The 25,836-nt window shown below is 42.0% G+C and overlaps 1 protein-coding gene across 10 annotated transcripts in view; it reads right to left on the reverse strand.

Moving 5' to 3' along the window:
* nbeaa (neurobeachin a) overlaps nt 1-24,798 on the reverse strand; it is a 99,482-nt gene extending 74,684 nt beyond the window's left edge. For 8 of the 10 annotated variants that reach the window (XM_067608254.1, XM_067608253.1, XM_067608249.1 and 5 more), the window contains exon 1: nt 24,087-24,797. In XM_067608254.1, coding sequence (XP_067464355.1) covers nt 24,087-24,425 — 339 coding nt within the window. In that variant the 5' untranslated portion in view covers nt 24,426-24,797. Of the gene's footprint in view, nt 1-24,086 lie in introns of all 10 variants that reach the window. The other 2 variants (XM_067608251.1, XM_067608247.1) reach the window with 1 other exon arrangement.
* Between the last annotated feature and the right edge of the window lie 1,038 nt (nt 24,799-25,836).

The following is a 25,836-nucleotide window of genomic DNA, read 5'->3' on the forward strand; positions in this document are numbered from 1 at the left end:
TGAGACTTAAAAAACTGGAACTAGAACATACCAGAACCCTGAAACAGCCATTATTCATGTTATTATTTACACCTGCATTTCTTCCATCTGTAACACATCGTCATGTTTTACATGAACATTCTCCTTTTTTGGTTTTCTAGAACATATGAAGAGGAAAAAAAGGCCATCAATGCTCTCACATTTCAAAATGACCCAGCTATTTATCAATGTTTTTTTTTTGGTTGCTAATTTCATCAGTTAAACACCACTTTTGTAGGTGCATTCAGAAAGCTGCTACATTAATTAAAATTATTATTATTTAATTGAAAACGATCTCATCCAGACCCACCACAGCCACCATTATGAAGTGCTGCGATGGCACATCAAACGAGCCATTACGCTGGCTGATTACTATGACTGACTGTTGAATATTGGATGACTATCAAGGCCGAAGCTGGCAAAAGAGGCACCTGTTGCTCATTACGGCCATCAGAGATGACAGGTCAGAGAGGCGAGTGGATGGTCAATAGCCGCCTCCTCTGCCTCTGTGCATTCAATTGAGCCTTTGGAGCTGGCATCATCAATATGCAACTTCAAAGCCCCTGGGAGTGCACTGGAGAGGTGTGAGCATGTGTATGTGTTTGTTTTCTGTGTATGTGTGTGTGTGTATGTGTGTGTGTGTGTGGCTCATTACTCATTTGTGTCCCCTGAGTGAGCCGCAGCCATTCAGTCCCTTTGTGCGCGGAGTGGGAGAGGAGACGAGAGGCCCATCTAGACATGAGATCACAGATTATACACTTAACGCTTCGCCAAGAGGGCTCAACAGAGCGCAGGAGAGCAAAATTGTAGGAGAGTGAGGGGAAAAAAAAAAGAACGGGAGCAGGAGAGCGACCCGAAAGGGGAGAAAAACAAACAAGAGAATGAACAGTGTGAACTGCAAAGGGGGCGGGAGAAAGAAGGTTGGACAGAGGAGAAAAACGTTGGCGAGAAAATGTGTGTGTGTGTGTGTTTGAGAGAGCGAATAGGATTGATGGAGCGAAATAGAAAATGGGGGCTGAATGCTATTGTGCTTTCTTATCAGGACGGCAGAGCGATTTTATTGCCCACAGCCTTACAATGTGCGGTGGAGGGTTTAGCGCTCCGATGATGACCGTGGCAAATCTCTAAAAAGATATGGATTACACTGGAGCTAAACTGGCCACTAAACACTCAATAATCCACACTCTGCATGACCTCATTTTTGCTAAACAGCATCGATAAGAACAGCAGTTAACTTTATCATTGGCTCAGATTCATATTCAGGATAAACTTCTCTTATTCTTGGCTTTCCAGAACTTTAGGTTGAGGATGTATGTGGGCTCTAAAAACGAGGGTGATGAGAATATTTAGAGCAAAAGAATATGTTTGGGTTGTGGATCAATGAATAATGGAAAGGGTTAATTAAAGCCCTGGGTTAATAACCAGAGTTACAATGGAAAAGGCGGTCTAGGTGTTTCTTCCTCTATGATCGTGATCAACAATGACATGTTGACTGACTCCTCCCAGACGCAGAGGGAGGAGCCCCCCTGGACTGCATTTCCCGTGGGCCTTTGTACCGGTGTCCGCACAGATGGCAGATGGGATGAAAGACAGCCCCCCCCCCCCCCCCCCAACTCATATTCAGAGCAACAACAACATCACAATCACACAGTCATCACACACACACACGCACGAGTCAGCGAAATAAAGGTATCAGCCGTGAGTGTATGGAATATCTAAGAGCTGTTATGCATGAAGTGTGGAGCTTAGACTTTCCAAAAGTCAAGTACACTGCAGAAATCACAGCAGAGCAGCTTTAGCAAATATGCAGTGGAGAGCAAGGTTTCAACACACACACACACACACACATCAGACACAGCAAAAATACACCAGTGATTACATAAATCCACACTGGGGGATATATGGGTTGGTTTAGGCCAGCACAAGCCAGGAAGGTTTTTGTATGTGCGTGCGAGAGTGTGTGTGTGAGTGTTGTGTGGTAGCAGTGAAGGCCAATAACAGGTAAAAAAAAAAAAGTATCAGAAGTTTATAAGTAATGTTTGATGTAGACTGCAAATGTTTCTCGTCGCCATAAAAAATGCAAAAGGGCAGAGAGTAGCATTTCCAGCTTATGTAGCATTATGGGAGGACATGTACTGCATGCTAAGTTAGTTACATTACAGATGGATGATGTATTAGTTAGATTCAATTATAAATACTATTTCTGAACCATGTTCAAATGTTTATGAGTGACTGAATCTACTGTAGATTTTATGTCACTATGTGAATGTGTCATCTCAATTCTCTCAAACATTTACTCTATCCGTCCTGTGACGTTACTATAGTAACATAAAGTGTAGCATAGACACATGTGCAGTCTGCGTATCTGGACAGTGTTTGAGTCTTGAGTCTATCAGACACACTTTAAAGCAACAGAGATGATACAGGTCTCAAAAAGGGCAATAAAGTCTCCTCAGTGATATAAAAGTCATTTGATTCAGCAAAATCAGATACTAAACAAACCATTGTTTAAGGTTTGCAGAAAGTCTGTCATAACTATGTCTGTTCTTGTACATGTAAAGTATGTCTGCTTGATGCAGAATATATCATAGAGGTTAGTATGATATTAGTTCTATTAGTATTTGTTTATTAGCCATGCCAGTGGTGGGGCTGAATCTGGAAATGGCGATTGAAATTTCGGTCGATTCGTCCACCACTTTGGTCCAGACTGAAATATCTTGACAACTATTGGATGGGTTGCCATGAAATGTGGTACAACTATTCATTGTCCCAAGAGAATGAATTATACTGACTTTGGTGACACTTTAATTTGTCCTCTAGCTCAACCAACATGCTGGCCTTTTTTGCTTCAAAGTTAAATGTCTTGATAGGTACCAGAGAGATTTCTTTGAAATTAGACAGACATTTGTGTTTCCCAAAGGATGAATTGTATTTATTTATCCAACACCAAAATTGCAAAATTAATGATATTCCTAATGACACACACTGTGCTAATTAGCAAATGTTAACACATTGAACTAAGATGGTATTAAACATGGTAAACAAATAAAACAAATACTTGTAAAACATCAGCATGTTAGCATTGTTATTGTAAGCATGTTAGCATACTGAAATTAGCATTTAGCTAAAACCAGAGCCGGTAGCATAGCTAAGTCTCTTGTTTGGGGTTTTCCATTTTGTGAGCGAGACAAAATATTTACAATACCTTTTAGGCCAAATGTATCACCCTTGCCCTTGGTTGCATTACATGTGCCTGTGAGATGTGTGTAGGAAAAAGCTAATGGCTCATGGAGAACTGACAGAACTTCATCCAGCCACTCTCAATGATTGGACTGAGACTGATGGGACTGTATAGTACATCCTTTCATCTTCCCCTTGCACAACACTGGTATGTATACTAGTCTTTTATTAACCACCATCGGATGCCCAAAACCATCCAGAGAGTTTCAAACAGCCAACAGAAACTAGAACAAGCCACACACACGTGCGCATGTTGCATTTTTTTTATACACACATTGCATTTTCCCTGCAGGAGAGTGCAGATGGCTGTTCATTACAAGCTGATACGTCAGCCACATACAGCAGCTCTATGCAGCAACCACACTTCCTTTTTTGACATCAACACTGTTCTCATCCCTTTCACTTCTTTGTCAAGTATAAGCCATCCAATCACAATGCCAATACAGAGAAAATTAGAGAAAATAAGCTGGGATGAAGGTCTGGTTTAGAGCTTATCCGCTGTACTCTTGGAACCGGATTTGCATTTTTCCCCCCATACGATTTATTTGTTTGTTAGTTATCATGTGGCTTCCCTTAATAAGTATAGACCAAATTTTGGTTTGCAACCATGGCGCAAAGCAAACCCAAAGCAATGGATGCCATGAATATTTTGCATTAAGACATACAATAAAAGATCAAAGGAAAAAAATACAGCAAATGTGCAAATAAATGACATACTTGCAGTTGGCAACCAGAAATTTCTTAATACATTTTTGAATGTAGCTCTTGGGAAACATTTAAGTAGGAATTGAAATGCAGATGGTAGGGTATCAGTGAAAAATTCTAAATTGAATGTTCTTGAGAATAGAGCCAGATGATGTGCTAAGAATATACATTTTATGTATGAGTCATAATGCTATGACTGAATAGAAATTAGCTATTCGGTCCTTGCACCATTTCAGAGCTTAATTTGGTATATGGGAAAAGTCATGTATGCATAAACATTGAGGCCTATGGGTATAAAAGGCTTGTTTCCAATCAGCTGGTGTGATCCTGTCAAGGGCACTGCCCAGCAAAGGTGACAAATTCCAATCAAGCTACTGCTACCTCCAATTTAGCAAATTAGTGTAAACTCTACAGTTTCATTAGATTCAAAACACTGACATTTGTGTTCTCGGTGCCAAGAGCTGTACCCTGGGCGCATTTTCCACAAAAATAACCGTGAATGTGCGTCTGTACATACATCAAAGAAAAGCAAAGCTATTGAGTGTTCCCATGTATTGGCTTGTCAGTTTCTATTAACTGCCAGAAACCAAAGAGGGAAAGCGGGATAAAAGAGAAGTAAGAGAAGGCGAGATAAGACAGTAATACCTGCTGAGATCTGTCTTTATGAAAGCCTCTAGAAAGTCTCCAGTTCACCGCAGACCAGTTCAATGTGCCTTTTCCCGCCTCCAACATCTGACTCAAAGCCTTGTCAAGTGCAAGCTTAAAACATACTCTACACATACAGACGAGTGCGCATCAACACTAGCACAAACTCAGCCAAATCACACACATACTAAGCATTCAAAGGGCAACAGCCTTTTAAACAATTCATTGCAAAAAGTCTTGTAGGTCTTAGTCATTCGCACATACACTCTCACACAGTTCATCACTAACACACACATACATGCTCACAACAACAGCAGCGGCGGCAGCGACTGACATGAATGACAGCTAAAAGAGAAAAGTGGTGGCGATAGAGGAAGAGCAAGAGAACTGGTGGGATACAGGCAATCATCCCAAAATAATCCAATAATAATGAGGGGCCATTTCATTAGCATATGAGCAGCTTGTGACAAAATGTTTTCAAAAGACTGCTTACTGAAGTGGAAGGTTAAGGAGCAAAAAAAAAAAAAAAAAAAAAAAGAACAGAGAAGGAGAAGAGGACAGAGCAAGGAGGGAGAGCTCAAGAGAGGAAAGGCAAACTGCGAGAGGTCAGACATTACCAACAGGGCAGAAAGGAAATGCGCAGTAACTGTAATGGTGTGAATATTTGCTTGGGAAAAGCAGAGAGAGAGTCGTGGAGAGAAATGACAGATAAACAGAGCAGACAGGCAAATACAGCAGCCTCTTTTCAGCACAACGGACAGCTCCTGCTCTCTCTGCTGACAGATACACTGACAAGAAAGAAGCTTAAGTAGAAATCCTTCACCGGGGCTGCGAATTTCATTGACAAAGAGCTGAAACTGCAACTGCACTAATTGCTGTATTAATACCATCCTTTTTTTTTCCAAGGACTGAAAGTCTGTGACAGCAAAATATGACTCTGACATGAAAAAACCAAAGCTGTAAGAGCTCTACTGTTTGTAGGCGCTGCAGCAAAACAGAACCATACTGTTCACGGCTGATATTCTCGGAGAAAAAAATCCAGGTCAGGAACTCATGCATGCACACACACACACACACACACACACTACAGGGATTGAGGATTGCAGCCAAGTGATCACAACTCTGACTTCATCCAACAGCAGTTTAAAATGTCTGCCACCTGATTGGCCAAAGAGGCTTAGTAACGGATCTAGCAATAAGCCTTGTCACATGCTATTAGGCAACAAAACATTTTTTCCTTTTTGTCTTACAGAACACTACACATGATAAGCACATAGTCAAACACACAGATTCACACAGCCTTCACAATTACCAAACCAGATCAACGGCAGCAGAATATCTGCATAAAATCCATATTTCATGATGATTTTATCTGGCATAACAATGGATAACTGGACAGAAAGTACTCTAGTTGAGAGTAGCTCAAACGTATGACAGAAAATAATGGACTGTAATCTTATCTGGAGTGTCATGTGTGAGCAGATCAGTCAACTACAAATGCAAAAAGATTCATATTTAGGATGCCAAAAAAACAAATATAACTATGTACAGCCAGCTCATTATAAGTTTATAAGTCATATGAGCCACTAAAATATATTAGATTTTGGTGATGATGATCACGTTTTGGAATTTCTGCTATTAAAAGCCATTTACTGCCATTTTTAACCACGACCACAAGGGAGTTAGGGAGTTAAATTTAAATCCCAAGTATATTCCTAGCAAAAAAAAAAAAAGAAAAACACTTTAACATTTAAATTTAGTGACAGAAAGTATGTGCATGTTTGAGACTACCAGTGTTGAAGAATTGCTTAGTATCATGCCTTCCGGCTAAAATAATAATCCACTGCACTTTCTCATGAATAAATTTACATCCCTCTTGATACAACAAAATACCAATTCCAACCGTAGCCTTTTCAATAGAGTGTTTGCAGTTCATCTCGTGTCACGCAGTGTTGGTTAGGTCCTTCCCAGGAAAAGAAGACAATTGGATGGAATAAATAGGACGGAAAGGCTGGAATTATCAATGATAGCTGATCAGACAATACAAACACTGAAAACCTGCACAAAAACAAACACCATCAGCTGAAAATGAACAGAAAACACAATTCACAGTTATGACAACAGTGTTAGCTTTGTCATTTCTGGAAAATACAATACGGTAAAATACTCCAGCATCACCACTTGCTACCAAGGATGTCACCAAATTAACAAACTTTGTTGATCTTTGTCAAACTGGTAGCTACACAAATCACTGCCTGAGCACAAATCCATCCTTTTCATAAACTCAACCCCACAGATTTAAAGAAAATCTAAAATATGTGTAAACTTGAAATGCCTGGGCCTTACCAGACCAGAAACTGTTATGAAGTATGAGTTAAGACCTCAAGACTTATGGTTTAATATAGAAGAACCAAAGGCAAGGAAAAAGAAAGAAGAATGAGCGGAGAGAAAAACTAAGAGGCAGGGAGAAAAATAGCATCAAAGAGAGGTGGTGATTGAGAGGGCACCATTGAAAGGACGGCATGAAACAAATGAGACAAGCTACTGAATTCTACAACACAGAGCGAGCAGACACAAAGCATAAGTTAGACTCTTGAGGTGTAGGGAGGAGGGGGATGGGGAAGGGTTGTCAAGGTGTTGTCTTATGGGGCTTTTTTCCCCCTCTTCCACCCAGAAAAAGCTGATTCTGTCAGGGACAAGAGGCAACTCAATTTCCTCTCTTTTCATTTTTTTTCCCTCTCATGACAGGCAGTAACGAGGGCATCCTTGTGTGTTATGTCACAGGAGCCTTAGAAGGAAGGACTCAAGGCTGGGATTCAGTACTTTAACAAGGCCTTCGCGCCTCGTCTCCTAACTCAACTCTGATGTGCTCATTTCAAAGAAGCTGACAGGAAGTGAAGTCCTACAGGGCATCCTGTATGTTGCTTACACCTCATCGGGCTTATCGCAGATAAAAATATAGACAAGACAGGATAACTGAGAGTTACATGTCACTATGAACTATTCTTCTTGTGTGCCTACAAGGATAGAATATTGTACTATATTAAATGTCTGGTGTGTCAAGTGTGTGTTAATGGATCAACATTTGTTCGACTGGATGAAAATATAAATGTATTCCTCTTAAATGTTTCATATTCTATCATGAATATCTATTGCCTTTGCAATGAATGTGAATGAAATGTGTGTGTGTGTGTGTGTGTCTGAATGTGAGATGAGGCAGGTGTAGACTAGCTGATGTTAAGTTCAAAGGTCAGCAGATAAGCCTTGCAGACCTGTCTCAGGCCAGGCTGGTGGCAATTCAGGATCACTAATCTGTTTGTTTGGTTTGGTTTGGTTTTGCGCGCGTGTGTGTGTGTGCCGCAGCAGATAGGATGTGTGCATGCATGTGTGTAAGTACACGCACACACAAACACACACACACACGCACGCACGTCCGTGTGCGCGTTCACCATCCACTGAAACAATGGAGAGTACTGTTCCATTGAGCCAGAGCTGATGGAGGATAAGTGAGGCTGCAAGCAGCTCCAATGACTCTCAGTAATCCATCATCATAAGACAGGGTTGGGAATGACACACACACACACATGTGCACTGCACACACATAAAAAGTAAGGGTTGGAAGGGTTAGTGGAGCATGATGTACTGTATGTTGTTGAGCAAAAAGACCACACACAGTGCACAAACATACTGTACACACAAGATAATCATAAGTCAAGTTAGACAGCCAGAGAATGTAATCACACAGAAACCCATGATGCCTTGGCCATGCTTTGCTCTCAATACTCTATTATTTTAAACACTGTTTTCTATGAAAAGTTTGGTCCAAAGAGTGCAAGCAAACCTTCAGCTGCTTCTCTGTCAAGGTGCTCTTGTGCTACTGGCTTGTCACTACATCAGACTTGTCCTCAACACTGGCCAGTGGTGAAGACGTGCTCTTTGTAGTTCATGTCGTTTGAAGTGCAGCAGACGCAGCAGTAACAGTGTAGCAGTTGTCAGGGAGCTTGTGCTTTGGAAGTAAAACATCGAAAGGGAACCATCTGAAGCTTGCATTTGTGGTGATCAACTGAGATTCATGTCTTTTGCATATTTTGACCAATGCTGAGTTTTTACATAAACCACCTCCTCCTTTTTTTTACACTGGGAAGTTTGCCTCATTTGCATGGCCTTAGGGGATCTAATACATTAATACTTTATCACACAGCTTCCATTACGGTGGAATAATTTACAAACAGTGCCATCATCCTGGAGGATATTTTCATGGATACTAATGGATAACTAATGGATATGAATAAGCTAAGAAAGACTTTAACTTTAAGACGTAAACAGCTGCAACTGCAAGGAAGTACGAGTCGTTGAATGATGAAAATGAGTTACGTTTCAAGTGCTTCACATCTGCAATATCTAAAATTCAGAAGGTAGATGTAATTCTAAAATTCATCTTACTGATTACTAGTGTCTAATTTTAAGCTAAGAGTGCTAATGAAGACATCACAGATAAATGACCCAGTGCAGCTACCATTCAGTTGGTTTTCAGTGGCCAGTATGGTAGACCAATTCCTTGTCCAGTCTAACTGCATTGAAATAATATTAAACTTCTAACATGATACAATACTACAACAATAGTCCAACTATTATATACAGCAGTATTAAGTATTACTGTACTAACACTCACACAAACACAGTGTATGCGTAGAATGTTATCATACCGCTTCCTTAAAAAGAAAATCAGGTTCCCCGGATGAGGATGTCAAATGTCAAATTCAATCACAAAAAACAATTTCATATCAAAAGGTCATATCAACACAAAATCCATTCTCAAATATCACAGCCCATTGCCAGCACGCACTCACATTCTTGAGAGCCAACACTCTCGTCATCAAGAAGGCCAAACGTGGAAAAGAAAATAAACATTTGATTTCAAAAAGATTGCGAGATTAAGATTAAAAAAAACAAACCTGAAGTGCTTTTGCAAAATCTAAAATAACATCAGGAGGAGAAATAACTCAAGGGATGGGGGCGGAGGGTGAGTGAGTCAATTCTGAAAACCAAATACAGACACTTCATAAATCATAAAGCATCAATTATTAAGTTTGAAGGGAAAAAAAATCCCTCTGCAAATCCAGTCCTTCACTGAGGCAGCACGAAAATGTCTAAAGCCGTTGGTTTAAAAAAAAAAAGAAGAAAGAACAGTTTCATTATCTGACTGAGATTGTACTAAAATGTCTATACATGAACAAACAGAGACAGAGCAAGAGTCTTTGGGATCCATACATTAGCTCGATTATAAGAGTACGCCTCTCTGCATTCACATTCTGTATTCCAACCTAATGGTTTTCCTGGAACCACAGCCTGAGCATAGCGGTGGCAGGGCGGGGGCAGAGGAAGGGAGTGTAATGGAGGGGGCGAGTGGATGAGGCGGTAGAGAAGGCGGGAGGGTAATTCAATGAGTCACCACTGCCAGGTTTTGGCTGCGAAGCCTCTTCCTCCACCTCCATCTACCAGTGTTTGTGAGTGTGAAAGTGCTTGCAGGAAGGGGTGAGTTAAAACCTGACAAGACGCTGTATACTGCGACAGTTGATAGCTGAACACCTTCCTGTCATAATATAATGGATCAGATCTATACTGGAATTCACACCAATGGAGGCCTTAAGCTTTTTTTTTTTGAAGGACAAGCCACTTCAGTTCTACAAAATATGGGATCCTTTACTTTCCTATTTGACATACGACAAGACCCAGACTCTAAAAAATGGATTTTGTGGACTTGCATGGGAATATTAAATTGGAGTAGATTGCCATGGACTGATAACCTGTAACCTCATTTTGTGTTAGTTATTACCTTTTACTCCGTAAGACTTAAGGATCTCTGTGACCAGCAATAGTCTTTCTTATGTAACCCCCAGTTTGTCTGTTCTCTTGTTTATGGATTAATAAAAATAAATAAAGTATAATAATAAAACCTGACCAGTACAGATAACTTAATCATATGATTATCTGCTTTATGTCATTTTGCTCACAGTGTTTATGAATAATGGTATAAACCTGCAATTCCTTTATTTGTCAGTCTCACTACTAATCATTATTAGCCACACTAGCGGCATGACTCTAGAGATAGCAATGTCAGACTGTTGGTTTGTCGGGAACAGGATGAATTTCCACCAAGTGCCACCAGCAGGTCAAAGTTTTCACTTATCCGATGAAATATCTCAACATCTACCGATGTATTGGCACAAAATCATTTATGATTCCCACACAATGAATTGCAATGACTTGATACCCTTATTTTGATATTGATCCCCTGTTTTTTCTCTAGTGCCACCATGAGGTTGACTGAAATGTCTCAACAACTGTTGGACGGACTGCTATGGTGCTAATTAGTAATTGTTAGCATGCTAACACTAAACTAAGATGGTGAACATGATAAACGTTACACCTGCTAAAAATCTGCATGTTAACATTGTCATTGACCTTTAGCTCAAAGCACCACTGCGCCCAAGTACAGCCTCACAGAGCTGCTAGCATCACCGTAGACTCTCAGTCTTGTTGAAATATAAAACTAGGAGCACCTCCCATGTATCTTCAAAGTCGGAACAAAACTGTAATTGTTAATGGCATTGGTTCCCAACCTGTAGTCCACGCTCCCCTCAGGTGGGGGGGGCAAAGATCACAGGGAGTGCATGAGACTTTGTCTGCTCTGACAGGATACAGGTCTCAGCCAGAATGTGTAATTTGTGGCGAGAAGCTAGCTAATGACAGCATGACACCAAGCAAAATGAAACTATACCAGAAAACAAAACACTAGGAGGCTATTGGTGAAGGTCAGGAATTTTTTGAGAGGAAAAAGCAGTTGGCACTATCAAAAAGATCCACAGATATCAGAAAAGCATTTGAAAGAGCAGGCAGCGATTTACACAGAGCCACGGAGGCGTCATTTGAGTGTTCGCTAACAACTGCCAAGGCTAAAAAGCCGTACAACATTGGAGAGCAGCTAATCAAACCGCCTGCCTGAAAATTGTAAAGAGGCTGTGTGGCCCACAGGTGGAGGATAAAGTAAAAACTGTCCCATTCTCTGACAACACTGTCAAAGACAGAGTTGATAAATTGGCTGGAGATTGTCAAAACCAGCAGCAGGAGAAGCTTAGAAAACTTCCCTTTGTCATTCAGTTGGATGAAACAACATCATTGTCAGACGAGTCCATGATCATCGTGTATGTGCTATATATTCATGGTGATGACTTGAAACAAGACATTTTTATGTCTACCAATCTAGCCATAACAACAACAGGCCAAGATATTTTTATGGCTGTGGACTCTTACCTCTCATCCAACAATCTACCCTACAAGAATCTTGCTGCATGCTGCGCTGACAGGGCTGCAGCGATGATGGGCAAAAACAAGGGATTTTACAGCCGATTGAAAAAGGCCCGGGGTGCACAATTTTCCACTGACATGCTACATCGCCAAGCATTGGCCAGGGAAAAACTTTCGGAAGACCTTAGTAACACCCTAGCAACTGTTATTAACATTGTAAACTTCATTAAGGCTCGCCCTACTAACAAGAGACTGTTTGTCCATCTATGTGAGGATGAAGCGCATCAAACACTGCTGTTACACACAGAGGTACGCTGGTTGACGCTTGGACAAGTGCTTATGCATTTTATGGAACTGCAGGAAAAAATTAAGGAACTCTTGCAAGATCACATCTGACCACTATGCGAACAGCTGACTGATGCATTTCGGTTCCAAAAGACATAACTAGCAGACACATTCACTCTCTACAATGAGACAAACAAGCAGATGCAGAGCCCTGAATCAAACGTCATGCAGTGCAAAGACGCTCTTGCATTTTGGGGCGCAAACTGGAGTACAGAGTTGGGAAAATGTCAAAAGGGGAATTTCCACAGCTGATGAAACAGACTGGTGGCACTCTGCATGCGTCTTTACACACTGAGTTTACCCGCCACATGAACTTGCTGGGGAGGAAATTCCCGTTTTGCCGATGTTAACAAGTACTTATCAAAGGAATCATGGGTGATGGTCCCCAACATTTCCAGCCTTGAGGACGTGGAATACCTCGGCTGTGAAGATGAGTTTGCTGACCTTCAAGCCGATGTGGTGTCAAAGAAATATTTCCATTTGAACGGATACAAAATGTTTTCGATAGTCAAAGGACACGCTGTTGTACTCAGACTGGCAGAACACGCAGTTACAACGTACCTGTCTGCGACAGCCTTCAGCGCCCTTATAACAACAAAAACAAAGGCCCGTGACAGGCTCGATGTTCACCGGGACTTTAGGCTGGCCATCACTAGCATCACACCTGATATTCTATTCCTGGTCAGAGGTATACACACCCAAGGTGGCCATTAGTTTATGAAAGAACAGGAAGACACAGAGTAAAAAAACAAGGAAGAAGTTATTGATTCTTATTGTTACTGTTAGAGCCAAATTAACACATACTCTATGTTGCTGTGTCGAAACCAGTGTTCACATAATGTGCATGTGGATATGCAAGAAACTGCCCCTGTTTCAGTTAACTGGTCTGAGGGAGATCTAGGACAGAGCTATATGTATAGGTGCTGATTAATCACTTATTACGCTGATAATGAATCATTCTTATTCTTTTGGTAAGGATGTGTGTGTATAGGCCTGCTCTGTTGGGTTGTTAAAAAAAAAAATGTTTAGCTTATACTAGAAAAGAGACATTATTCAAAGGTAAAGGTTCTAAGATTGGAAACCACTATGATTGATGTTAATTTTTGCCAATAAAGATTTGGAATTAATCACTTTATTCTTTTGGTGTGTGTGGGCTCGGGGGGCTGAGCTTTTCTTAGATACAAGTAAGGAGGCTCCAAGGAAAAAGGTTGGGAACCACTGGTTTATGGAATATCCTGCTTGTTTTCCTACCATTTTTCCAAATAAAAACAAATTTTCACCTCAAAAGTGTGAAATGTTTACGTATTCATTTTATTTATTTGGTTTAAAACTGAATAAAACTGGCCTTCTTGATCAAACTATTTCAAAGCTGCTATTTGAAAAGCTATTTTTGATATTTAAAACAGTACAAATACTTTTTTCCTTTACATGATGCAATTATGTGCTTTATTGGTTTCGGCATCGTGCCACTGGCATAGCTCTGCGTGCTGTCACTGTCGGTTTCGGTAAATCTGGAACGTTTCACTGACATTTTTCTTTAATTCCTGAGATTTAAATGTGAAGTGACTTGTGAACACGTTAACACGTTTGTCAATCAGCAGTCGCTTTGGATTATTATAACATGCGGTTACAGAATGAAAGACGATGTACTCTGAGGTAGACTATGTAAGATTTATCATGAAGCCAAACAATTACATAAAATGCTTTAATTTGAGTTGTCAACACTACTGAATGAAGCTAGCCCTCATACAGAATGTTATTGTCAAATAAGACCTCAGTACTCCACAGTAGATTAGGACACTTCTTATTTCCCTCGCTGACATGAACAAGAGCACACGGACCCAACTTTATTGTGTGTGCGCTAAAAACCGACGCTGCTGCAGTGCGAGCCAGGCAGCCATAACATCCAAAGAAAAGGAACACAATAAAAAGGAGCATATTGTGTCACTGTCTCGTCTGTTCGGCTGCTTCATCTCATGAAAAATAACTGAATCCTCTGAAAGCTTAAAAATCCTTGTTTAACCCTCCTCTTCCTCTACAGCTCTCCACCATTACCGAAGTGGATTTATTAGATGAGATCCTTTCGGGACTGTAGCTCTCATCTGCATTCACCAGTTGAAGTCTATTTCATGACAAGAACATGCAGTCCTGATACACTGTTCACTGGGTGCGGAATACAGATGCAGAAAGTGAGTGTGAATCTACTAACCAGTCTAATGTGGTGTTAAATGACTTGTTGCAACTGCTGACACTGACACAGTCTGTTATTCATGCTGCAGGGGATGGATGAGTCAAACGGGGAGATTTTAGATGTCTAACTATAAAATAACATTAAGGGTTGTTGTTGAATACTGAAGATACACACGCGCGAACACACACACACACACACACAACAAAGTTTTCTATAATCAACCCTCGGCCACTGCAGTATGCAGCATGATGAATAGCTACACAGTTAGCTATACTTCACAGTAAAGCAGATGTGTGTGTGTGTGTGTTTGTGTGTGTGTGTGTGTGTGTGTGTGTGTGAGGAGCCAAGGGAGAGAGGCGAAGTAGGCCAGCATGAATATAAAATCACCCCTGCCAGGCAATGATGTGGGCTACAAGAAGGAAGGGAGCAGTGTGTGTGCGTGTGTGTGTGTGTGTGTGTGTGTGTGTGTGTGTGTGTGTTACCAAAATGTACAGATGAAGGTGTAGGAGACTAAAGCAAGGGTTTGTAGGAACATTCATTTATCAACTCTCGGGGATGTTAGGGGCAAACACACGACCAACCACACACACACACACACACACACACACACACACACACACACACACACACACACACACACACACACACACACACACACACAAACGCCAGCGCAGTGCACAAACACCAGGTGATTCAAACAAAGCAGCTTGTTATAAGATGAAGATTGGTGCATTGAAGGGGTGCCAGACTGAAACACACAAACAGATACACACACGGTAACAATGCGATGTGTCAACAATGTTTTTGATCCAAATGTGCTGTATGAAGATTCCATAGAAATGACAACCACCCCTCCCACCCCACAACAAACACACACACACACACACAAACACACACACGCTGCGCACATTTTAGAGAGAAAAAAAAACACAAAAGAGACACAATAGCATGTACCAGCCAGACTCAATAGTGTGGAAACAAGGAGCGCAGGGGAAGACAAGAGGAAAAATTATGAATACAAGCTTCTGTAGCCTTTATATGAACATTATTGCTGAAATATATAATTTATTTGTCCTTGTAAAATAACAGAAAATGAATTAAATAGCACTTACAATAATCAATTTGTAGTTTTAGTTATTCATTGAGTAGAAATAATGATTACAGTTTCGAAAAACACAGAGAGACACTTACGGAGGTTCATTTCATGTTAAAATTAATGTTTTGTGTTTCTCACCGATAGGAAAAGTGAACATTTACAGACGTCAATATGGGCTCTAGTCACATGTGACGCTGAGGTGTAAGTTTGAAATTATTTTGCTAATTGGAATCAATTTGGAAGATTTGTAGACGCTCACTATGTAGATTATTAATTTTTTTCTAAGCTAAGAGATCACGTCAACGTTTTACTGACTTCAGTACGTACAACAGTAAGTGAACGCATCACATTCATACTGTTCACCATTGATTCTGACTGTCTTCAGTTCAGTAGTACGTTCAGTATGTTGCTACTTCAAGCTGTTATGTTCAGTTCAGTACATAACAAGGCATTTACAGTACTCTTTATAAAGGTTTGGACACACTTCCCCATTCAAGGGAATGGGAATGGGAAGGACTGGAATATGGAATATCTCAGCAGCCTTCAATAAGCTTTTAAAGAGGATGTAACATACAGTACTGTGTATCATGGCTGAGCTGACAACCGTGCTCTAAGTCAACAGTGAGGGGAGCTCAGCTGCTAAAAGCTATTGATTTGGTCCTTGACGATGAAGATTCACTATTGTCGGTTTAGTTTAAAGATTCAGTGTGAAGCTTTTTTTGATGGGCTTTTTCATTTCTTTATACGTTTCATAGAAAAAATAATTATCAGGGTTCATTATTTTAGATTTTTATTTCAAAGATAAATCTAAGAATGTGTCAGTTTACACTTAATCAAGACTTCTCATATGAACATTTCCAGGTATTTTTCTGTGAAAATCAATAACCCAATCAGTATACAGTAATTCTTAAAAATTCAATCAAAAAATAACTAAGATTTATAATGACATCCGTTAGATTGAAATTGAAAACACAAGCGTGAACGTTTGGTTTGAAATTTAAAGTTCAGTAGTCGGTAATGAGCGTGTGCCTTGTATGTGAAATTCATGTTTAATTCATAATATCTATTCATCTAGCAGATCAATTGGAATTCATTCGAAAATAGATTTGACTGGTGCGTCAATACAAGCTGGATTGTTACAGACTAATTAACAGACCCTGCATGTCAAAAATACAGTACAGTATATGTGACATATGACAACTAAGAGCTTCAAAAAGCCACTGCAACTCAGTTCTACGGTTTAGGTCTGTGCATGTCTTCAGAAATGAGAAATAAGGAGGAATACTGGAAATAAAATATTTGATGATATCAAAGAATTACATAGAAAAAGTTCCGTCCTCATCTCCACTTCCTCTACTCTGCTACTCCTTGCCTCAATGGGCCAACGTTTCTTTTGTCATCTCCCTCCCTCCTTCTCTTCAACTCTACATCCATACATAGATACTTACAAAAGCATAGCTAGGTGAGAAGAAATCACATACATGTGGTTAACAGCAAATAGTTTCCCCTCCGGGCTCGAAATGTGGCAAAGATGAGTGGAAGGAGAATGTGAGTGGAGAAAAGAACAGGAGAGGAATGGCAGTGCAGACAGCTCCATTACCTCCTCACAATAGGGATCATCCACATTCATCCACCAGCCTCTTCACACAACCAGGAGGAGTCAGGGAGCTAGGGACGAGATTACGCGGAGGGGTTAGGGAGATGGATGTGCTTAGAGGAGATAAAGAATGGCAAGATGGAAGGAGCGACGGAGAAGTAACAAAAGGTGTCGTTAAGCAAAGATGGGACTTTTTTTTTCTGTCTTCTCCCCAATCCCAGAAGCTTCCCTAACCCAAAAATCTGACATGGCTTATCCTCGGAAAAAAAAAATCCCAGCATCTGGAAATAGCAGCTAACTGAGGATGAGGCGGAATTCAGAAAAGTGGAGCAGAATTGAGGCGCTCTATACGGAGAGGTGAACGGTTTAGCCCGGATGCTTAACACCTCTAACACTCACACACATACAAATCAGAGCGGTAAGCGTTTAACACAAATCGTGTTTTGATTCGAGCCACAAAGACTGAAACAGAAATTATAATGAAACCAGGAATTACACCTTAAAAAGATTAATTTGGCACTGAAGCAGATCATTATAGAGGTTTGCTAGTAAGAGGATTTGGGAGTGCCGGGGTGCGTCATTTAGGGGACAACTTGACATTTAGATTTTAATTGGTTATTTTTCTTTCCCCAGATATTTGCCACATGGTGGAAAAAGGTTTTTAGATTTGTCCGGCATGCCCCAGAGCGTGGAAGCCGCAGCACTCACTTTCAACCAAGAGCGCTAACCATAACAAGCCGGTAGAGGCTAATCCCACAGTGTGACAAGTGACTGATGAAGAAAAATGGCCAATTAAAACTCAAAATGTCAAAGAATCACGACAAGGCTTTTGTGTTTTATTTAAAAAAAAGTGTGCAAACTCTCCTGTGTACACAGGTCCATGGGACTGTTTCCTCACTCTTCTGTCGGCAGGAGCGGAGAAGGGGGGGGGGGGGGGGGTGATACACACAGTGTGATGAGGCTCAACAGGGGGGCCAGAACTCATCAGACCCCCACAGAACACCATACAGCTGGACCTATGTTACACTCAAGAAGAAAAGAGTACCTGAAGGACAATCACACACTTTTCAATTTTCCCTCTGAAACTCTCTGAATCCTTCTCATCATTTCACTCCCTTTAGTTTACAATCTCTCATCTCTCTACCGCTCTTTCTACAGTAAAGATGAGCATCCTCCTCGCATCATCTTTTTCTTTCTCTCTGGCTCGAGCTGGGGTCAGGACTACCCAACTATGTGATAGATAGCAAGTCATTCATGACCTTGCAGTGGAAGCCACACCCTCTATCCTGTGTGTGTGTGTGTGCAAGAGAGGGAGAAACAGGCATGGAGTATGTGTGTGTTCATGCAGTTGAAGTGGCAGTTCGCCCCATGTAATAGCATTTCGAGCTGGGTTTTTTTTTGTTCCTTGGGTCAGTACCAGGACTGTTGTCACAGTTAGCTAACATTGCTCACTGGCTGTAGCCCCCAGGCACCAACTGACTAAGCTTCTCTGCAGCATTACAGCAGCTAATCTTTCCCCAAAATAACCCCCAACATCATCTCGCAGAGGCCTAGAAAACACTTGGTGAAGATGAACAAAATTTGCATCCTATTTCAGGGACACTTTTGTGTTGAAATTTTCTTCAGACACTTTCTTCTCATTGCTGCAGCAAAAGCCTGAGGCTAATGTTAGCCCCTCCTCCATGAAGACAGGATACACCAGCAGTTCAGTCCGACTGAAACACAAGCGATCTCATCTTGGTAGGCCCTATATACTATAAAGCCGTCACCACAATTCATTTGACATTGTATAAAACAGAGATGTAACATGATTTTTTGTGATTTCCTGTCATTTGTATACTGTTACAATGTCGGGGCCAGGGCTTGAGCCTGCTCTGAAGGCCCCGTTTGCAATGTTACATTTACTTACTCCTCGTGATGATGTCAGATTGTTTGCACATGTCCACAAACGGCCGTCCCTTCTGTAGTTTTTCTCGCTAAGGTTGTTCCATGTGTTGTTCGTGTTGGCCACTCGCATATCTTGGATCAGATTCAGGCTCAAATATGTACAGATGTATTCAAGAAGTTTATATTTTGAGTAAAGAACAGGAAAAAGAAGCGAAATCTGACTACTACTGCTTGTTTATGTAGCTTCCACAGCTGGCAGAAGTCTATCGAGGAGCAGCTTCCAGAAGCTAACCAATCAGAACAGAGTGAGCTCATCAGAGGGGGCCTTAAAGAGACGGGAGCTAAAACAACCTGTTTCAGACAGAGGCTGAACTGAGAGGCTGCATAAAGGGCCAGCAGAAAATAAATAAGGAGTTTTTTTAACTATAAATTATGCAAAGATATTCCAGTAGAGCCCCAGAATAAAAATATAGACCTGGAAATATGCATGTTATGTCCTCTTTAACAATGCTGCATCTAGCACCTTTAAGTGTTTACTAGAGCTACAGTACAAATATTGTAGCGCATTAAAAGTATTCTATATACACAAATCTTTATACACTATAATTTTTGTCCAAATACCTGGAAAATCTGAAAAGAATATGTTATAAAACTGCTCATTTCAAATGACAGCTCCTGCATTCATGCACGAGTATATCTGATTTAATGGTTTTCAACACACACCAGCATGGCCACATATTATTCCTTAGAATATTTAAGTCTATTAGTGGGATGTTTTGAGAGTCATCTGCATGGCTGTGCGAGCACATGATGACGCATTGTTATTCCCTTGCATGGCCATGCAAGGGGATTAGAGTGCTGCAGGGAAATAGTTAGCCTATGCACCGAGCCTGCAGCCACAGGGCAAACTTAGAAAACAGCAAAATTAAATTCAAACCACCCCAGGGCAAAAATAACATGTCACAAAATACATTTTGAATTTGGGTGACCATTTCCTTTAGAAATCTTAGAGGTATTCATCAGCACCCTGGTGTCACTGCAATGTTGAACACATGACAAAACACAGACACACTCTCTTTCCAAATACTGTCCCTGTTCTTCCTTCCCTCCTATTACTATTTTCAGTGGTATCCTCCAGAAAAGAGAAACATCGATAGGTTACGAATGACTGCATGTGTATGTGTGTGTTTTTGTGTCCAATTGCCAATATATGACAATCCAAGTGAGTGTGTGTGTGTGTGTGTCAGACTGAATGTGTTGTGCTGACTCTGACTCTGCTGGCTGTGGGATCGGTATCAGGTGACCTTGGTGATTGTGGAGTGTGTGGACAGGAATAATGAGATGTTTGCTAACAGAGACTCAGTGGGACCCCTAAGGGGGCTCAGGTGGGGATCAACACTGCCAGAAGATATTGCATCTAACCAAGAAGGAAGGTAAAGAGAGAATGAAAAGCAAAGAACGGGCATGGAGACCAAGAGTGTGCCAGAGTGTGTCACCAATCATCTTCTATCCCAGACAAACACTCGGTTTTGATCCCCCCCAAAAAAAGCATTACAACTAGATAAAGCTGTCTATAAATAAGCACAGCTGGTGCTGTACTTAGGCAGAGGGTCTGACAGTAGTGCCTGCAGATGCATTTGAAATATATATTCAAGTCTTCAAATAAAGAATAGAAATGGCAGAACAGTTCATTTAGATAGATCAAATGTCAAACATTCCTCCTCAACTCGCTCCCTTCCTCCAACATCACCAGATGTCAAAGCAAATAGCCCGAAGTAGAAGTGGCTGACCATTAACTAGAAACCCATAGAACCACCAGGGCAGTAAGGGAAAAGAAAGTACTGTCTTCTGAAAGAATGACACAATCAGTAGATGGAACAATCACCACACCATCAAATACAATGTCCTCGGTGTCATTTATAACAATATAGACATTTTATAACCTTTTTGGCTTGTGAGCACAAAGCAAAGTCTACAGAGTCTACACTGTCGATTTGAGCTTTAGGCAATTGGAACAGGCATTTTTCTCCATTTTCTGACATTTGACAAAACGACTCATCAAGAAAATGATTCGGCAGATTGAGCGATAATGAAAATAATTGTTAATTGCAGCCGTAATTGTGTTAGACAGTGCTCTGCAACATCATCTTCAAAACCCCCAAATGAGGGAATATCTTTTGTAAGATTGTGTACTCTGTCTCCAGCAGAGTTCAGAGACTTGGAGTATGGCACGGAGTACAAACACTCAGACATCAGGTATTGCTTTTTCCTTTAATATGTCACCTATGTGTATCCAAAATTAGCTTATCCACTGATGACATCACTCATTTCTAGCTGTATCAGTGTGCACCCTCTTCAGTTATTCAGCACTGGTGTTGTTGCCAATTTAGTACAGAATTCCTCACCATAATAGCACAGAATAAAGAGACAGACAAAGAAAGCGTGTTATCAGAGAAACGATGTGGCAGAGTACTGTGACAGAAGTCCGGAAGTGGAAAGCAACACCAGGTGGTCGAGCGTCTGGAAGCAGGCAGTCAAAGAGCAGTGTTGCCTTGACAACTGTGATGCCTTGTTAATGATAATAGCTGGAGCAACTCGCCACCAGCACCCCCACAAACAAAATGTATGTGTTTCTGTATGTTCTGTATCTGCATGTTCGCTTTTTTTTGTTTAAGCAGTGTTATCACATGATCAGAGGCAATAACATACCCTATATTAGTGGCTGCGTTTCAGAAAAACACTGTATCAGGCGTCAGTGCAGCCAACATTCTGGCCCGAGTTGATTTTTATTGTCTTTTCTGTCCTTTTCTTCTCTTCCTTTCTAGAGACTCAACAGTTCATCACTAGCCAACGGCCAGAATCACGCCGTATAGAACAGGGAGCATATTTGATCCAGCGGACAAGCCGTCTGTTCACCCAAGCCGCAGTGGGGTCTGATCAATACAGCCGTGGTGGACAGAGAATGTGGCTGCTGTGGTCTCCCACATTGACTGGAATAATGGATCAGCTTTTGGGTCACAGTGGACTCATTGTACCAGTAGCACTGAGGTTTCCTGCCTCCACACCTCTTTGTTTCAACTCTTTTAATTAAGGAGCTGGGCAACAGAATTCCCTAACAGGCTTAGCTATTGGCAGCTTCGCAACCAGAACTGATTGTTCAATTCAGGATTTAGAAAGTAAAGCTTTGTTTGGCCAACGCATACTGCTTTAATTTGTTAGGTTGACTGTCCTTTGTGTGTTAAAGCAACAGACCACGAAAAAACATGTAGACCTAAAAGCAGGTATTTATGTTAAATAGGGTACATTTCAGTTGAATGCTCTGATGAGCTTTCACTGATCTGATGTGGACCAATCCAGAACCCCTTTCCTCTTCCGCTGCATCAGCTGGTGATTTCTGAGCACATAGCCACTGCAGCATCCTACCACCTCATCCTCCTCCTCCTCCTCCTCCTCCACTCTCTCTCTTCTCCTCCCCCACCCTCCCTCTCAACCCCCTATCCTCCTCCTCCTCCTCTCCACCTGCTTTTAAATGCATGGCGCTGCCCAGCCAGGCCAGTCTATGCAGGCAGCATCACTCCTCTCAGCCCCTCCAGAGTGAAGGGGGGGAGGCCGTGGAACAGGATGGATGGTTATCAGCCTGTGCAGCGAGGAAGGGGAAGGGAGGGAGGGGGGGGTGGTTGTGAGGAAAGGAGGCAAGGTCAGGATGAGCCAGCAAAGCCCCCTCTGCTCTACCGTGTAGTACCAATAATCGATTGGGAGATGAGAGTCGACCTGAATCCGGACGGCTCACCAGTCTGACTGAGAGGAAAATGGTTTAGCCCAGCTGTTGGCTGTCCTGCTCCAAGCATCCAGTGAGTAAATAGGCCACTGGCTACATGAAACCCTGAAATAGTCAACCTCCACTGCACTGAAGTCAGCTTATAAATTACGTCTACATTATTCTACTTCTTCCTCACAAGAAAATTAATAATGATCAGAGCACCCCCTTTTCATGGCACATATGTAATATCATGCAGTAGACGCCATCGCCTGATGCATGGAGGAGTGAAAACAGCCTGGAAGCATCCAACACACTCGTCCTATATCCTCCTAACGCATTAGTCTTCCAGACCCACGTCTGCTGTACATTTTGCTCATCTGTTTCGTAACGGGAAACACCAGTCATGTCAAAAAAAAAAACAAAAAAAAACACCCAGCTGGATTAAATCCACTGATGTGTTGTGTAGGGTAGGCCCAGCATCGCACACATAAACCTCGGATGGAGGGGTAAAGATGGAAGGGGGGTAAGTAAAGTATATCTGATCTTCAAATAAAACCATCGCTGGTTGAACTACAGCAACATAAACCGCTTCACAGCTACCTATACATCACTCCTCTGCGCACAGGATGCAGGGCCCTGCCTTCAACAATAGGCCTATGCATAATTTTGAGCCATACACACACATATGTCGATGGATAGCATAATGCTAGTCGGCCTTTGTCCGTGCTGGATTAATTTTTGTTTCCGTGCTCGACAGACTTGCATACCTGCATGATTTCGCTCATTAGGAAAACAAATCAATTCCGTTTGGGTCTCGGTGCTGTGCGCAACATTGTAACCACTCGCCGTTTGTTACAACCTGACTATGCATCAATTCAGGGTACATAACGGGGTCAGGAGAATAGCCTGCATAGAGTACAGTTTGACTGGAAATGTCTTTTCGTTGTTGCACCGCAAACGGGTCATTTAGTCAACAATGGCTGGTGATTAGACTACCCCTCCATGCCTTGGTGGGGTCACATGCTTCATTCAGCTCCTCTAAGCTTTACAATAATACAGCTTTGATTTGTCCCCATCATACAACCTCCTAAGTGCTCCTTTTTATCTGCAGAAAAGCAAAAAAGCCTACATCCATCCTCCGAACAAACAAATGACATCATCCTCTGAAAGCCACACAACCAGGGGAGTGAGGCATCGTAAATAAAACATAGCGGGTTAGGGCGCAGTGATTCTACTGTCTTCTATGGCTGCCTTTCTGTGTTTTCTAATACTGCTCGGTCCTGCTTCCACTCACCAGGTTCAGCACCGTCTCCACGATGTCCCTGTTGCTAACCTCCCCGACTTGGATCAGGCCCACCAACACGGCGAATTTCATCTGGATATTCCTGATCGGGACAGCGGGGTTGATCACCCCGGCCGGGAGGACCATAGAGCCGGCTGCAGACACCATCCTTTCCCCGGTGGCGCCGGAGCCAGCGCCCGCGGCGACCTGCTGCGGCGGCGTCGGCTGCTGCTGTTGCTGCTGCTGCTGCTGCTGCACAGAGGAGCCCGGCGGAGGATGAGAGTCTCGGTCTGTGTCCGTGAGCGAAGAAGCAGAGCCCGGTGGTGCTGAAACCGGCTTCTCGCTCGACATTTCCCCTTGGAAACAGGGAGGAGAGGAGCGGTCGCCGCTGTCTCTCACACCTGCTCTACAAGCTCGGGCGTCTGCTGCCGCTGCCGCACAAAAACCATCCACTGCGCAGGAAAAACAAGGGAGAGCGGTGTTTTAAAAAAAAAAATCTTCTGAAATCACCCTATCCTCCTGGAAATGTGTAGGGATTCATAGGGCTGGAAAAAAGGATGGAGGCTTGACAGAATGGTAACCTACGCTTCTCTCCCCTCTCTCTCTCTCTCTCTCTCTCTCTGTCTCTCTCTCTCTCGCTCTGTCTCTTGCTCATTGGCAGGTTGCAGTCAGTGCGGTCGTCGAGGAGAGAACGCCATGTTGACGCCCCCTGTCTGCGGTAGCGCGCTCTAGCCACGCATGCGCACTTGGAAGACTTTCTGGAAGGGTGCTGAAGCAGAATAACATGGAGCCATCCATGCATGGGTTCATACAGAGCAAATTTAATTTATTTGTGTGTATGTGTATGTGTGTGTGTGTGTGTTGTGTGTTGTGTGTTGTTTTGTTTTTGTTTTTAATAGTGGAAAACCCTTGAGGTGCAAATGTGGAAAAACTGAAGAAGAGCTGAATACAGAGATAAAACAAGATAAAGCAAAAAACTAAAATCCCGGTGGGCATATTTTGGGTGCAGTGCAGGGGCAATTCAGATGGAGTTCATGCAGTTTAGCGAGTCTGGCTTCCAGACAGATGCTGTTTATATATTCAGAAGCCATCCATCTGCCCCACTTATCCCTGTCCCCCAGTTTAACTCTGGTAGGCTACCTTTGTTTCCTCATTAAGCACCACAGGACTGCTCTCCTGACAGTCATCTCTTCTCGCATGCTTTTCTCACTTCTCTTCCCCTCCCTCCAGTGTCCTCACCTCTTCTCTCCTCTCCTGCAATCATTTTCACTTTTTGCACACACCTTCATACCTCATCACCTACAGTATGTTCTTCATACTGCTTGTGCCTTCTCTTCTACTCTATCCTTCCTTTTTCCTACAGGCCCTAATGTAGAATATATTATATTAGCCTCACATTATACAGTATGCCTTTGTATGGCAGGAGAACGGATGGCACTTTTCCAAAACAACTCCCTCATACTTTTTTTGTTTCCCTCAGGCTGATAACCAGTGGCACACATGCGCATATAGTACGTATGCAAATGTTTTCTGTATATTTAAATATCTGTTTACAAGTAGCTTCCTTAATTCAGTCTGCATGGTGCCGCAATGTTTAGCTGTTTATTTTTTCATTCAAATTTATTAATGTCACGCACTCATTTGAGTGTCTTAGTATTGACTCACAGGTCCAGCAGGCATCTCTTAAACACACAAACTCACTTACAAACCTATCCTCTGGTGGTTGCGCGATACTAGTGGCTACTGGTTCAGTACCTGTATG

This window comes from Thunnus thynnus, chromosome 13 (assembly GCF_963924715.1).
Source record: "Thunnus thynnus chromosome 13, fThuThy2.1, whole genome shotgun sequence".
Taxonomy (NCBI): Eukaryota; Metazoa; Chordata; class Actinopteri; order Scombriformes; family Scombridae; genus Thunnus; species Thunnus thynnus.